The sequence below is a fragment of the Bos taurus genome, chromosome 15 (assembly GCF_002263795.3).
Source record: "Bos taurus isolate L1 Dominette 01449 registration number 42190680 breed Hereford chromosome 15, ARS-UCD2.0, whole genome shotgun sequence".
Classification (NCBI taxonomy): domain Eukaryota; kingdom Metazoa; phylum Chordata; class Mammalia; order Artiodactyla; family Bovidae; genus Bos; species Bos taurus.
Window position 1 is genome coordinate 34,120,716 of NC_037342.1, and position 16,136 is coordinate 34,136,851.

The 16,136-nt window shown below is 46.2% G+C and overlaps 1 protein-coding gene across 7 annotated transcripts in view; it reads left to right on the forward strand.

The window, feature by feature from the left end:
- GRAMD1B (GRAM domain containing 1B) overlaps positions 1-16,136 on the forward strand; it is a 186,566-nt gene that overhangs the window by 81,111 nt on the left and 89,319 nt on the right. Inside the window, exon 1 of one of the 7 annotated variants that reach the window (XM_024975270.2) lies at positions 3,417-3,921. The exons of the other annotated variants lie outside the window; for them this stretch is intronic. Within the exon in view, the coding sequence (XP_024831038.1) occupies positions 3,899-3,921 (23 nt within the window). The 5' untranslated portion in view covers positions 3,417-3,898. Of the gene's footprint in view, positions 1-3,416; positions 3,922-16,136 lie in introns of those variants that run through there. 7 annotated transcript variants of the gene reach the window in all.

The window sequence follows — 16,136 nt, forward strand, 5'->3', positions numbered from 1 at the left end:
CTGCATTCGAAGGTGAAGTCCTAACCACTGGACCACCAGGAAAGTCCCCATTAGATTTTTAAAATTTTACCAATCATCTGGGTATGAGGTGGTATCTCACCAAAGTTTAAATTTGCATTTTCCTAAGTACTCATGAACTTGAGCACCATTTCGTATATTTATTGATCATTTCCTCTTCTGAAAGTGCTTATTCAAATCATTTGTCTATTTTTCTCATTGTGGTTTTTTTCTTATTAATTTATAGAATTTTAAAAATAAACTCTGAATAACTCCAGTTATTACACAGTCCAATTACATATATTGCGCAGTCTTCTCTCAGAAAAATCTTGTCTTTTCTGTGGTCAATGCTGATGATCATATGTTCTTAATCTTACTGTGGTTACAGCCTTCCTTTTCTGGACTTTTTTTTTTTTTGGTGAATTTCTTAGGAAATTCTTAGGCAACGATCTGTGTGAGGATCCATTTGTAATTATGACTTATTGGGGAGATTGTTTTTCTTTCCTCATTCACTCACTGTCAAGGTTGAAGACAGTTTTCCTTTTATATCCTCAGCAGCACCGTGTCTTTCAAGTTCACCCTTGTGGTGAGAGTTTAGTTAGCAGGACCTGCTTTCCCAAGTCTTCTCTCACATTAGCGGGCTTTTGGCATCACATAGGGCTTCGCTGGTGGCTCAGTGGTAAAGAATCTGCCTGCAATGCCAGAGACCCAGCTTCGATCTCTGGGTCGGGAAGAGCCCCTGGAGAAGGACATGGCCTCACACAAGTGGGCTTTTGACTTTGTCCCTTGTCCAGTGTGCTCTGTGAGGCCATCAGAACCAAAACCAGTTTCACAGGTTCCAAAAATGTATCCTCAAGGCATCCCTTGATTTTCTGGGTTTCTGCGCTCACTACATTTGTGCCTCTAAATATTCCTGTTTTGATAGCTCATCAAGCTTTTTGAAAAGAATTTTTCTTTCTTTGTTAGTGTTTTATTTTATGCAGCATTTTTTAGTTGTTAGCAGGAAGGACCATCAGGATATCTAGTCTACCATATTGCCAGAAATAGAAGTCCTCTGAGTTTAGTTTTTTTTTGGAAATTCTTGCCCTTCTTGAAAAATGGGTATCAAGGAGTGGCCAGCCAGATTGCAGTCAGGCAGAAACAGGAGAGTCTAACGCACCTGCCTGATCATACACAGATGAATGTAGAATTACGTCAGTGCTGACAATTTACCGGTCGGGGAACTTTTCAAACCGTACAAATCAGACTGTCCTCTATGAGAAGATAAAAGAAGGAACATATACTGAATGAGGAATCTCAGGGTGCTCCTCACATCACATACACACAGTGACATGCAAGCCAGCTAACTCATCAGTTAAAGGAAGAGGAAGCTAGCTTGATTCAGTCTTCCTTTTACCTGTGGCCTGGATTCTTTTTGTTCTGGGAGCACATTAGCCCTTATCATCAGCTTGTCTGATGATGGAGAAGATTTTTCTTTCATCAACATACATTATGATGGAGAGACTGGATATTGGAGTTGGCCATGCCTGCATTCAAATCCCAAGGTTGCAGCTTGTTGGTTGGTATTAGACAAATCGAGACACTACACTCTAGTTTACCAGGTTTTGTCTTGCACCTCTCCATTAGCTGTATTACCTGGAAAATAATGAGAGTTAACTACTTCATAATGTGTGTGAGGTTTCAGTGAGATAATGCTTGCCCTCAATAAAGTCTTACTTAATAATTGTGAAGCAAAGGGGAGTTTGAAAAATAATAGGTAAAGTGTAAAAGCTAAAGAATTTGAACATTACAATAGTGTTTCTAATGTAATGCTTGGAAAGCTTTGATTCAGGTTTTATGTATCACCTGTGATCAGAGCAGTTGATGGGCAGAATGAAAGCATCTTCCTGGAGTCCTCTAAGTGACATTAGCCTAGGGGCTGGGTCACAGGTCCTGGAAAGTCCTTTGAGAGAATTATCTTGGTTGTAAAGGAGAATTGTATGCACTTCTGGAATCTTCTGCATCCCTATAATACCTAGGCTGACAGTATGGCCAAGGGACAAGCTCAAGGAGCTTTAGAAACATAACCACAGATGTCTTCAGAAGTCTTGTAAGTGTTTCAGTGTGGTGTCCCATATGGGGACTATGGATGGAGAGAAGTTCCATCACCCAAGGATATCTTTACCAGTGTTTCTGCAGAACCATCTGGACGCTGGAGAGAGACAACAGTGCTTGAGTTAGGTTTGAATGAGGTCAATTAAACACTGGCTTATCAGACCCCTACTGGGCAAGCATTCCTACTCAACTGGAGAGATAAAGCTGAACCCATATACTTCCCCTGCCTTCATGGAGCTGATCATCTAAAAGGAGGAAGGCAGATCATAAACAAGTAATTATCTGCACTCTGGTTTTTCTTAAGTGTCACCTTAGAGGGTCAAGTGTAGATGGTGTGTGCCTATAGCACAAATGGATATCTTGATTGCTTTGGGGCAAGTTACAGGGTAAAGCCTTATTATGGTTCAGTTGATGGTTGCTATGTCATAATTAATCTCCTCTTTGTTCATTCTCACCCATCCGCATTACTGACGCAGATAGTCAGTAATCTAGGGGAGGACAAAAGGGAATGGCATGGTCAGAGGAGTTGCTGGGGCTGGAACTCCTGGACCTCAGCTTGGAGGATTGTAAGAAGAGCCATGTCTCCTTTTCCTGGGAGTCCAGTGTTCGAGTTGATGTTGAAAAATCTCAGTCCCTCCTCACTTGATGCTGGGTCTTGTCTGGATCTTCATGGGGCCCTGTGTGATGATAAAATGTTGTTTAAATCCTGCACCAGGCCTTGGTGGCCACCTTAAAGGGTTTCCTGGGCCCAGGTGACTGGGGGCGCTGCTGGGCCACCACAAGGAGCTGCCTCATCCTGAGCCCAGAGAGGCGATGTCCCCAGCAGGGAAGAGAACTGAGAGTTCTGAGTGCTGTGAACTGCTGGGGACCTCGAAGCCCTGTGCCTGCCCCGTCTTGCTGGGGAAGGGCGAGGACTCTATTTAAGGTGGTCCCAGGCAGCTCACCTGCCTTAGGACACCAAGGCACCTGGCCTCTTAAGTTGGCTCAGCTTCAGATTCGGGGCTTACCGAGAGCCTGGGGGCCATGCCCCCCTCCCACTCCCAGTGTGGGGCATTTTAACCCTTTGACGGATACCCAGGGAAGCACTTGTCCTCAGACCTTTCTGCCCTGTCCTCTTCCTTCTCCGGCAGCCACATCGCTCCCCCATCCTCTCCCTGACTTTCTGTCCCATCCTGCCATCCTGGGACAAAACGTGTGCTGTGTCTTTAAATGGGCGGAAGTGGCTGGCAGGGCTTTGCTTGGGTACTGCATTGATTAGGAGATTATATGGAGCTGCGGGAGCTGCCGCCTGGGGGAAGAGAGGTGCAGGTTCTACTTGTTTTTGCTCTCCTCCCGGGGCTCTGCTTGGGGGTCCTTTCCCTAGGCTGCTCGGAGCCGGTGTGAGGAGAGGGTGGGAGGGTAGCCGGCCAGCCTGCCTGTTGACAGCAACTCCAGGGCTTGTTTTGCAGCCTTGCCAGCCGTGCCCATCCTCATCAGAAACTGGCAGTGGCAGCGGCCACTCGGGCAGGCGGGCAGGCAGCTCCAGCCCCGGGCTGGGTTTGCAGAAGCTGTCCTTTGCCTCTTCGCCCAGCTTTCAGCTGGGAACAGGGAGGGAGAGAAAACAGTGGAATACTTCTTCTGGCTGGCGCTGCCTCTCTCTCTCTGTGTCTGTCTCTCTCTCTTGCCTTTCTCTTTCTGGGTTCAAGTCACATTTCATGGGATTCTGTTCTTTTTGGGACTTCGTCATCTTTTCAAATATGTTCTGGGACCTTCGGAGCTGTGCCCGGGATGCTAAGGACACGGTCAGTGGATTATCGTGACTGTACTAATGAAAGGATTCAAGCTGTCCTGGTGAGTAGACCAGGGAACAGGCAGCTCCCCCTGCCGCTGTCTTTCTTCACCCCAGTGTTTCCTGCCCCCACCCCCCTCCCCTGCTCCCCCCCAGCACCTCCACGACCTCAGGAGAGGTCTCCTTCAGATAGGCTCCCTCTTCTGAGCCGGGTATCGAGGGGTGAAGGTGGGGTCCACACACTCTGCAAAGTTGGGTTGCCCTATCTGGCTCACCCCCCAGCTTCTGCACCGCTGCAGTATTTTCTGCCAGCCTCTTCCTGGGGGAGGCGTTTGGTGGAAGTTGAGGGGCTGTGGAGAGAATCAAACTACAGCTAAAAAAGAGGCTCCAACTTCGAGGGGGCCGAGGGCTGGCGAACGCTGAGGGAACTGGATAAAGAAAGAAACCTTTCACAGGATCCCGTATGTCCGCATTAAGCTGGTGGTGCAGACTTTCTTTACCCGAGAGCATCCCAGGGGGCCCTTATCCCCCTGCTCCTGGGGCATTCTCACCCCTGGTGAGCAGTCTCTGACCTCTTAGAGGCTTCTCTCTGAGAAGAGAGTTGGGGGGCAGGGGTGCTGCAGGTTCTCCCCTCTAACGTGCCTGATGTCCCTTGCCCACCATGGACACACCTTGGGGCTTTGCAAGCCCTTCTTCCTCTTGCTTGGGGTGTGGGTATCTGTACTGTAGCCGCCAAAGTCCTCAGAATATTTTTGCTTTCCATTTTAAAAATAAAACCCTACCTCTCCCTCTTCTCCTTTGAATCAGATGGGTGGGTGACTTGGCTTTTTCTCTGGTTGAGCAACTGGAGATTTTGCTCGGAAAACTTCGCCATTCCCTGCAAGGTGGCGTGTGCAGCTCCGAGGAAGAAGACTCCCTGGCTGGAGATGGAGCTTCTTCTTGAAGGCTGTAGAGGTGGGAGGAGGAGGAGGCTTGGGAGTGCTCCCTGTGGCCGGAGGTCCTGGGTGGGGTGGTGTTGGGTCACTTTTCTAGAATGGAGGGTGAGTTGGGTATTGAGCTGTTTAATGCAGAGAGTCCTGGTCTGGCTCTTGGCCACATCTGGCTTTGCAGAACCACCCCCTCCCCCAACACCACCACCACCCCAGCTTAAACCCCAGAAGAGTCACTCTAGGCTAGCCCTCCTCCTTTAGGCAAGAGGGTCCTTCAGTGAAAAGATACTTTAGAAAAGATACTTTGTGGAAAGAAAGTGGAGGAACTTAGTTTCTGGTGGCTTAACCCTTCATAACTGTGAGGTCTGGGGCAGTTGGTACACAGCAGTAACCACCCAGCCTGTAGCTTCTGCTCCTCAGCGTTTGGTTTCACTTGCTTGTGTATTGGCTCCTGTGCGCAAGGAAAGCCCCCTCTGAGTTTGAGAAATGGAGGTGGGGGTACCGTGGTGCCTTTCCTGCCCTGGCTTTCTTGGGGCCAGGTTCTCTGTTCCTCCTGGGTTGGCAGGGTTAGCAGGCCCAGTCAGCATCCAGAGCTGGCCCCTTATTCCCCAGCAGAGCCGAGCTGGGCCCATGACTTGCATGAGGCCTCCAAGGTGAGCATGGGTGCCGCCCGGAGAGCAGGGACGCTGGCTCGTCACGGAGATCACTCAGCTTCCCCCGCGCCCCTGCTGTCAGCACGCTGGGGTCGGGGCCAAGGGGTGCTTGGCTGTCATTCAAGATGAGACATCACTTTAACGCAGAGTGTTTCTCTGCCCAGCCCGGGCTGGTCCCCTGGGGACATGCAGAGATGTTTGCCTTTAAAAATCTGCCTCCAGTATCTCTTGATGCATTTCAACCAGAGTGCAGTGTTAGGCTAGGAACTATAATTGGGGTAACCTTGTCCTTTTCAGCCAAGTATAATGTATAATGTTAGCAGGATAGGAAAATGGTGTGTGTGTGTGTGTGTGTGTCTGCCCCAGGGACTCTCAGACCCCGTGATTCACCATCTCATTAGGTACAGATTTATCGGTCCGTTTTGGCCCTGGGGCCAGACCCTGTAGTTGTGCTGTGGCTGTTTGGGCTGGAGATGCGGCTCCGTTTGGTACGATCTTGTGTTGGGGTACTCTCTCTCTCCCAATTGCAGGACTTGACGGAAACAAGGGGAGATAGATACCTTTGCTGCCTTGTTTTGGGTAATACTCTGTGTCTACGGAAGAGGATGGAATGAATTAACTCTCTAATGTTTGAACCATTTCTAGACACATTTCTGAAATGCCTGCTATGTGTTAGTGATTAAACTAACATGTATTGAGTGCTTACTGTGTGTCAAGCACCATATGAAGCACTTTACATGTATTAAGTCATGTAGAATTATAATTAAGGCCCCCACTTCACAGAGCAAGGAAATACAAACAGAGAGGTTAAATAACCTGCTTCGAGATGTACAGATACAAGTCTGGCTTTGGATTTGCAGGAATTCTCCCCAGTGATTCACTTGTTCTTTCTTCTGTATTTTATGTATATACATGTGAATATATGGGCTCCCTAGGGGGCTCAGTGGGTAAAGAATCCACCTGCATTGCAGCAGGCGCAGAAGACACCAGTTCAATCCTTGGGTCAGGAAGATCCCCTGCAGGAGGGCTTGGCAACCCACTCCAGTATTCTTGCCTGGAGAATCCCATGGACAGAGGAGCCTGGCAGGCTACAGATGATAGGGTCCCAAAGAGTTGGATATGACTGAGAGCTACTGAGCATGCACATATTGGCTGGTTTTTTTTTTTCTATTTTGCTGTCTCTTTGCCTTACTTTTGTGTTGATGTTGTTGTTAGTTTATTAGTCTTTTAAAAGTGTATGGAAGTGCATTATCCCATCCAGTCCTCACTATAATGCCATGAAGTGGCTGGCATCTCCATTTTCAAGCTAGGGAAACTAAGCTACAGAGCGATAAAGGGTTTTGACTAAATTCTTGCAACTAGTTAGTGAAAAGCCAGAATGCAAACTTTTTTTACTTGACCATGATTTCAGTTTTGCCCCTGCCACAACAACAGCAGAGTGTATCTGGTTAGACCCACTTCTCTAGAGCGCAAGGTCCAAGGTCTGTAAATTCATAAATCATCCATCCCTTCATTCTACAAATGCTGGCCAAGTAGTTATTGTTTTCACAGCCCTGTGCCTAGATACTGTGGGGGATGAAAAAATGAAAGGACATGTCACGTGACCTAGCCTCACCAGTAGAATGAGACCTGATGCCCCTCAACACAAACACATGCCCACACACACAACCTGCAGAGCAAGTCAGGAAGTACTAAAGCAGTGAACACCGAGCGCTCTGGAAACTCAGAGGGGGTTGGAACTGACTTCAGCTGGGGTGGCAGAGACACTTCTTGAAGTAATTAGCACTTAGTGGGGGTGTGAAGGCCAGACAGTGTTAGGTCAGTGGATGTTGTCCTATGTACAGCGTTAACACTGCACCTATTGGAGTTACGAGGTTATCACGGGGGGTGCTTTTGGACAAAGCTGATCAAGATACATGTCTGTGAATGACAAGTGCCTGGATCGTGAGCTAGAAATCCTCCCTGCAGTCCAACCTCCTTCTCTCTGGGCCAGGGGCTTTAGGTTCTCTTGAGAGATGATTCTGTGATTCCATCTCCTGCTAACTTGGTGAGCAAGGTGAAGGTGGCACGGAGGAGATTGGGAGAGGAGTGTGTGTTAGTCACTCAGTTGTATCTGACTCTCTGCAACCCCATGGACTGTAGCCCGCCGGGATCCTCTGTCCATGGGATTCTCCAGGTAAGAATACTGGAGTGAGTTGCCGTTCCCTTCTCCAGGGGATATTCTCAAACTCAGGGATCGAACCCAGGGTCTCCTGTATTGCCGCAGGTTCTTTATATCATCTGAGCCACGAGGGAAGCCCCCCGGGAGAGTAGGTACATACATAAATAGATAGGGCTGTGCCCGAGCAGAACTGCAGCACACGTAATTTGGAAACTAAAGAAGTTATTTAAAGACCACTTCACCAGTCCTTCTTAGCTTCTACGTGGTGGTTAATTTTTTCTTTTGTATTATGTGTGATGTAAAGCTGTTCTTAATTCCTGCAGAGCTTTAGGAACTCAGTCACTAAAAAAGTCTCCAGTTTGGTGGGGCTGCTCCCTGTACAGATTGTTTTGGCCTCCACAGGGCTTGGCAGCCTGAAGTGACATCTGTCTGGATTCTCTGTCCTCACATTCCTAGTCCTCACATCTGTTAAGGGCTGTGACAGACCTTCAGAAAAGTCCATGTGCTGGAAGAATTGCATTCAGTGAAAAAAAAAAACACAGAGTTGAGACAGAGCCTAGGTCTTGACGTGTAGCTGGGGGAAGCATTTCTGTGGCCAGGTCTTGGTCCCCAGTGGAGAGGAACTTCGAGTTCGTCTCTGTGTTTGAGTGGGTGAGCAAGCAGTCATGTGGCTTCACGCTGTTTATTTAGGAATGTGAATGCCGTGTGAGAGAACCCAGTCACTTATGTTCTTACCGGGTAACTGGAAGGGAGTCTGTTTTGCACACCTCCATCTTCCGTGGTGATACAAGGTATCACTTTTGATTTGATTTGATTTTGTATTTTATTTGATACAAGGTCACTGGTCCAGTGTGTGCCTTCTCTTCACATCTGTTAACACATGGAGACTTGTTCCTTCTTCAGCTCTGGTTTAGACCCAGGAAGGAAGAAATGGTTGGATTGAAACAAGAAGGATTTAAATTAGATGTAAGGGAAAGTTTGGAATTTCTGGAGTGTTATGATCAGGATGTGTATTTATCTTTTAAGGTCCTTTCTGTGAGGTCTGCTGTAGAGGAGGACCCTGGGCATGGCCTCTGCATACCCTCTCTAGAACCGAGCTTCCCAGCTCTTCTCAAGTTTACCAGGAAGTGAGCTGCAGTCAAGATTGGGGTTGCTTAGTGACTGGAGATTCTGGAAAGCCAACTCAGAAGTCTGAATCTTGTCACCACCTTTAAAAAATTGTTTTAATTAATTTATTTTTTGGTTGTGATAGATCTTTGTTGCTACAGGGCTTTCTCTAGTTGCAGTTAGTCGGGGCTACTCTTCTTGCAGTTGCTTCTCATTGCGTTGGTTTCTCTTGTTGCAAAGCACAGGCTCTGGGCACACGGGCTTCAGTAATTACAGCATGCAGGCTCACATAGTTGTGGCTTCTGGGCTCTAGAGCGTGGGCTTAGCTGCTCATGGGCATGTTGGATCTTCCCAGACCAGGGATCAAACCCATGTCCCCTGTGTTGGCAGGCAGATTCTTATCCATTGTACCACCAGGGATGTCCTTGTCATCACCTTTTGACCTACTGTGTGACCTGCTTGTTAGGTGACTTCCGTTTGCCCCCAGTGTAGCCGTCATGAAAGTGGGATTAAGTAACAGTGCTGGGCAGATTAGAGGGTCTCTCAGCTTTCTTTGACCAATGGTTTAAAAAAAGGCACAGTCCCCATAGAGCGGATCACTTGTGATGTGGGCCATTGGTGCACTTCTTTAGCCAGCAGGAGACCCTAAAAATAAACCTTCACTTGAAAATATTAAATATTCATTTACAAACATCCCCCAGCAGGTACACCTCTTGCTAACAGCGTGAGAGTTACTTATTACTTGGTGGGATGGGAGAAGTGGCATTTTCCCATGGTCTTGGTAACTCCGGGGCACTGAGTACTCGTCATATAGACATTAAATCCCTTGAGTGATCAGGAGAGCTTAGGGCAAGGACCAAATCTTCTGACTCTGCAAGATTTCCTAAAGGGATAGGGCCTTTTCCTACCTCTTACCCAGGTGTTTTTTTTTTTTTCCTACTTTGGGAAACTGCATCTGGCTTGAAATAAGCAGTACTAAACATTATTTTCCTTGTGTTTGTTTTGGTTTTTTGTTGTTGTCATCATCATTATTACTTAGGAAGAAAGATTCACTATATTAAAATGTAAGCCTCTGGATGGCAGAGATTATGTCAAACAAATCAGATGATGAGCACTTGATGATGAGCAGTTGTGTGGATGCCAGAGTCTTTGCTGCTGGCTAGAAACTCTTCTTCTTGGCTATTCCGAGACTTGTTGTCATTGCCTTTTACTGCTGGAAGAGATGATTTAGGGTTTCTCATGACAGAACTTGAGGAAGAGAATACTTCTGATCTCTTGCTCAGTTGTCCAGAAGTCTGGACATTGGTCTCCTAAATGAGCCATCAAGAAGAAAGCATAGGATAAATGGGGTATTGGCTAGATGTTTTTGTGTTTACTTATCCTTAGTGCTGTTCTTTGGTGGGTATTTGCAGAAAGCTGTTGAATTAAACTGGATTATCTAGGTTATGCCACGATGACAACCACCATCCCACTCCCCATCTGCAAACTCAGCACCTCAGCTCTCATTGTAAGTTAGTTTTTGACCATCCGTGTCCTCCCGAGATTCTGGAAAACTCTGTAGGGATCCATCCTCCATGTGGTTAGCTCTGTGATCCAGGCTGTAGAATCTCCTGGCATCTCCTCCACAAGCACTGCAGGGGAAGGGAGCATGCCACTTGAATGGTTCCCCTTGGAAGCTAATACACTGTCATTGCCCTTTCGGTGCATTGGCCAGAAGTAGTCACGTGGCCCTGCCTGGCTGCAGGAAAGCTGGGAGATGTAGGCCTATGATGGTAGGAAGAGAGGTATTATTGACACTAGTGATGCCCACCGCAGCTGTTTTTATGAGAGTGTGGGTGTGGGCGCATGCTTGCTCAAAACCTTACAATGTATTCTGACCGCCTGTAGAACAAGGGCCTTAATTTGCGATACCATGGAGGACCCTGTGTGACCTTGTGTGGATGCCAAGAGCTGCATTCAGCTTGCTGCCTGTTTTTATACAGATGGCAAGCTAAGAATGTTTTTGGTGTTCATAAAATTGTTTTTAAATGGTTGGAAAAAACCAAGAGAAGAGTCATATTTCATGACATGTAAAATTATGAAATTCAGATTTCAGTGTTCATGAATAAAGCTTTGTTTATGCATTGTCTGTGGCTGCTTTCATGCCTTAGCATCAGAGATAAGGCGTTGTAACAAAGATCTGTGACCCCCAAAACTGAAATAATTATCATCTGGCCCTTGACTCAAAGTTAGCCCCTAGTTTAGGCAAATAGAGATGCCACTCAAGTACAATGAAGTGATGTTTTTACTGGCTCCATCCTAGCTAGCCGTCTTGTTCCAAGCACCTTAATAGTAACAGTGATGATGGTAAAGATGTTAATAATAATAGCTAGTACTTATATAATAATTCTTCCCAAGTGGCACTAGTCGTAAAGAACCTACTGTCAATGCAGGAGATGTAAGAGTTGCAGGTTCGATCCCTGGGTCAGGAAGATCCCCCGGAGGAGGGCACTGCAATTCACTCCAGTATTCTTGCCTGGAGAATCCAATGGACAGAGGAGCCTAAGTGTTTTCTGTATATTAACTCATGGCCATTATGTGGGCTTTGTACTATTATTATGTAGGTTTTACAAATTAGTAAGTGAGGCACAGAGAGGTAAAATGATTGTTCCAAGATCACACAGCCCAAAAGTGTTCAAGATGACAATCTGACTCCAGAGCCCAATTACAAAGCAGTTGGAAATCAGGTCTTTGTCCATAAAAAGAAAGAAGACTAATACCCATGAAAAGGTAGAGAAATATTCCAAGATAATTTATGAAGACATTTAATGATATGAATTATAAGCACTAATGATGTGCAGGAACAGATGGGGAAGAGTAGTAATGAGCAAAATCAATGGAGAAGGGCTGGATGGAGCAGGTGGGATGTGAGTTGATCTTTGAAGGATGGAGGCCACTGAGATCTCTAGAGGGTATAGCAGATCTCTCAGGCAAGGAAGAATCAAGAAGTGGGTCACAGAACCAGAATGAGGGCCTGATGGATGAAGAGATCAGAACAGAGCTGAATGTTCAGAGGCAAGTCGGGGCTCACCTGCCCACAGCCTCCAGAGAGAGGCTGAGGCTGCGGGCTTGCTGTCTTACTTTGTGAGAAGCCCTTAAGCTCAGGGTGACCCACGTGTGGGAATGCCATTTCCCAACTTGGAAGGCGAGCCGTTCTGGCTGAGAACTAGAATAAGTTTGGTAGCGTGTGTGAAGATTAGCATTAGAAATTATAATAACAGTACTTCTCTGAGGTTTTCATTAAACAATTCTCATAATAAGCTTCACGCAGCCCTATAGGAAAAGTGATACTCATCCCATTTTACAGGTAAGGAAACTGAATCTCAGAGAGGTTTAAATCACAGGCCTAAGACCATGTGGTAAGTGGCAGAACTGGAATAAAATGAAAGATGCTAGCTCTAAAGCCTGTGCCCTTAACCTCCATCCTCTGCTTCTTGACGATGGTATGAAAAGTGTTTATTTGGTAGAACTGCTTTATACTTTGCATTTCAGCAGAGGTTTGCAGAGCAGGTGGGACAGCCTTTCTTGGTGGTGGTGCTCCCTTCGTCCTTCAGTCATGCAGTAGAATAGTTTTTTCCAGTGCACTCACCCCTGCAGGCTGAGCTGTAATCCTGTCATCTGTTCTGGTGGCTGTCACTTCAGGGCTGGGTCAGGGTTTCCTTAAAAATTTTTTTTCTCTTAATTTATAAAGTGTATCATGCATGTGAAAAAAAGTGTATTAATGTATCTGTATAACTTAAAGAAGAATACTTAAACATTGTCACCAGCCGGTTACCCATTAGAACATTGGGCTTCCCTGGTGGCTCAGACAGTAAAGAATCCACCTACACTGCAGGAGACGTGGGTTCCATCCCTGGGTCGGGAAGAGCCGCTGGAGAAGGGAATGCTACCCACTCCAGTATTCTTACCTGGAGAATTCCCTGGACAGAGCAGCCTGGCAGGCTACAGTCCGTGAGTTGCAAAGACAAAGAAGAGTACTTAAAACCTTGTCACCATCCAGTTAACCATGAGGACATTACGTAAACCTTTGAAAGCCATTCAGTTTTTGTTCCTTTTGTAAGATTTATGGAGATATTCGTAGGCGGAGAGGGCAAGCAAAATGCAAATCTTGGGAATGGAGCACTGACTGCTTTCCTGAACCTGGGTTTGGGACTTTCCTTCCTAGAGCAGCCAGGAGCTGCTTCTCACCTGGCACCTCTTTGTTCTAACACTGGCATAAGTGGCTGCTCCATTGGGCTTCCCTGGTGGCTCAGTTGGTAAAGAATCTGCTTGCAGTGCAGGAGATGCAGAAGACTCGGGTTCGATCCCTGGGTCAGGAAGATTCACAGAAGGAGGGCATGGCAACCCACTCAAATATTCTTGCCTGGAGAATCCCATGGACAGAGGATCCTGGCGAGTTACAGTCTATGGGGCTGCAAAGAGTTGGACAGCTAAGCATTTGGGTATAATGTGGACCCCAAGGACAGATACAGATGGTTCTGCTGTTTTCTAGTTGTATGATTCTAGGCAACTTCTTACTGTCCCCAAGCCTTGGCTTTCTCATTTACAAAATGGGACTTACCACAGCTGCCTTGGAGGTCTGTTGTAAAGACTGGGAGGATTACACAAGATCATTCCTGTTAATGCATTCTGAAGGAAACCTGGCACATTGTAACCACCTTATAAATGTTGAGCTGCTGTTAAAATCTCCTTTGTTCTGTGTTTGGCATCATTCAAAGAGTGCATGGTCATGGTCCTTGCTTTCCACACCTAAAGTCCAAGATTGTTTTCATGCCTTAGATGGACAGAGAGAACTCTGATCCTTATCTTCCCTGGGTACCCAGGAGCTACTGCTTAGGCCACTATCGGTCAGTTTCACCCCTCCTTTCAACTTAACAACTTCCTAAATCATATGTTTTAGTCTCATTGCTGGAGCTCTTCTGTCTCCTGTGCCAGGTGGATATGGTTACTTGGATACTTAACTGGGGGCTGGAACTTGTTCTGCCACTCACTGGGTGTGTGGCCTGCAGCGAGGCACCAGTGCCGTCATGCCTAAGATGGTAGGCAAGATGAGAGCAGCAGATTTTATCTCTTTTGAATCCCCATGGACTACAGGCCAGGATCTTTAGAGTACAGGACCTTTTAATATTCTTCCCATGGGAGTTGTCTGGCAGTCCAGTGGTTAAGACTTTGTCTTCCGATGCAAGGAGCACGGCTTCAATTCCTGTTCAGGGAGGTAGGATCCCACATGCTTTGGGGCCAAAACAAAACACAAAACATAGAAAACCAGAAGAATATGAAAACAAATTCAATAAAGACTTTAAAAATAGTCCACACCAAAAAAAAAAAAAATTCTTGCCAGGTTCCCACTGGATTCCTCCTATCGTCTCTTGAATTCATTTATTCATTTGTTGACTCAATGACCGTTTCACTGGGCTAGGTGGTAGGAGCACAAAGAGCAGTAAGAACGGGTCCTGGCCCTAGAGAGTGTGTGTGTGTGTGTGTGTGTGTGTGTGTGTGTGTGTGTATGTATTATTTGCTCAGTCGTGTCTGACTCTCTGTGACCCCATGGACTGTAGCCCGCCACTCTCCTCTGTCCATGGAATTCTCCAGGCAAGACCACTGGAGCAGGTAGCCGTTCCCTTCTCCAGGGGATCTCCCTGACCCGGGGATCGAACCCAGGTCTCCCACACTGCAGGCAGATTCTTTACCATCTGAGCGACCAGGGGAGTGGGGCTCAAAGTAGAGGGGGAGCTGGCACTGGACTCCCTGCCCTGTAGGGTCTCGCCAACGCTGCATATTATAGGAAAATTCCACAGAGGGACTCAGACGCCTCTCCTGCTGTAGTGCAAATAGATTTATCTTCCAGTTAAGATCTTTTTTTGGACCTTTCTCCTGAGACTGGGAGCCTCATTGTTTCATAATAGCCTCTCTGCGGCGATCTCAACTTTTTATCCTAACTGAATGGCCATGGTTTATATCCGGTGGCATTATGACCTGATAGGCAAAACCTCTTTGTTTTTCCACAGCTTAACTTGACAAGCCTGGGGATAAAAATTCTGGGAACTCTGACCATTGGGCTTTAGAAGGTGATTTGCTTTGCTCATTGCACTTCATTTTCCTTAGTCATCTTTTTGTTCTAAAATGGGCCATTTTTATATATTTATTTTGCATCTGTTGACTCTGGCATGTTCAAATGATATTTTTTTAACCCTCTGATTTTATGAACCTAGGTTTCTACTTCAGGTTCTTGCCTTCTTTGATACAAACAAATGAAAAAATAGATTTGTGCCCTTGTGAGGCCCATTAGTAATAGGAGCTAACTACTGCCATTCAGCTTTTGAGTAGTCTTTGTATAAACCATTACATTTGTAACTGCAATGATTATACTCCCTTTTACAAAAGTCTGTACGTGGAGCAGTAAATACTCAGCTCTGTTAAATGCTTGGAATATTGTATGTGTAGCTATAGAATTGGTTTTGCTTGCTTGCTGCAATCTTAATGTCTTTCTCTGGCTAAATTCTCCTAAGTATATTTGTAGGCATAAGTTAGGACCACTTTTAAATTGGTCAGTAGTGCTAAATATGGGCTTCCCAGGTGGCTCAGTGGTAAAGAATCTGCCTGCCAATGCAGAAAACTCAAGAGACACAAGTTCAATCCCTGGGTCAGGAAAATCCCCTTGAGTAGGAAATGGCTACCCTCTCCAATACTCTTGCCTGGAAAATTCCATGGACAAAGGAGCCTGGCAGGCTACCGTCCATGGGGTTGCAAAGAGTCAAACACAACTGAGCGTGTACACACCACCCACCAGTGCTAAATATAATTAATAATTTTCATTACCAGTCACAAAAGACCCTTAGCCACCATTGCTGGGAGAAGGACTGTCAACTCTGGATCTGCATCCCACTTTCTGTTCCCTCAGTTCTGGAAATGGGCTCCGCTCCACAAACTCACAACACGAAAAGCAAATTTATAACAATCTCCCTTCCAGCCTTCCCCTCACATCCTCTCTTAGTCATTCGCATTGGAAACTTGTGAGCTATTTTTTTACTTGTTCTTCCTCACTCCCCACACGGTTACTTCCGTCTTTGTAGTGTCTCTCTGATCATCCCCCAGTCTTTCCCGTGACTACTGCCACTGACTTAATTCAGAACCTTTGAATATCTTGCTTGGCCTGTTGCAGTAGCCATCTGGTTGATCATCTTCTTCTTCTTTTTTTTTTTTTTTACAGTTTTATCGAGACGTAATTCACATACCATACAGTTTATTCATTTAAAATGTATCATTCAGTTTTTAGTATATTCACAGATACATACAACCATCACAACAACCAATTTTAGAACATTTTCATCACATCAAAAAGAGACCCCATACCTTTTAGCTGGCATACCCCAGCCCTCCCAGCCCAG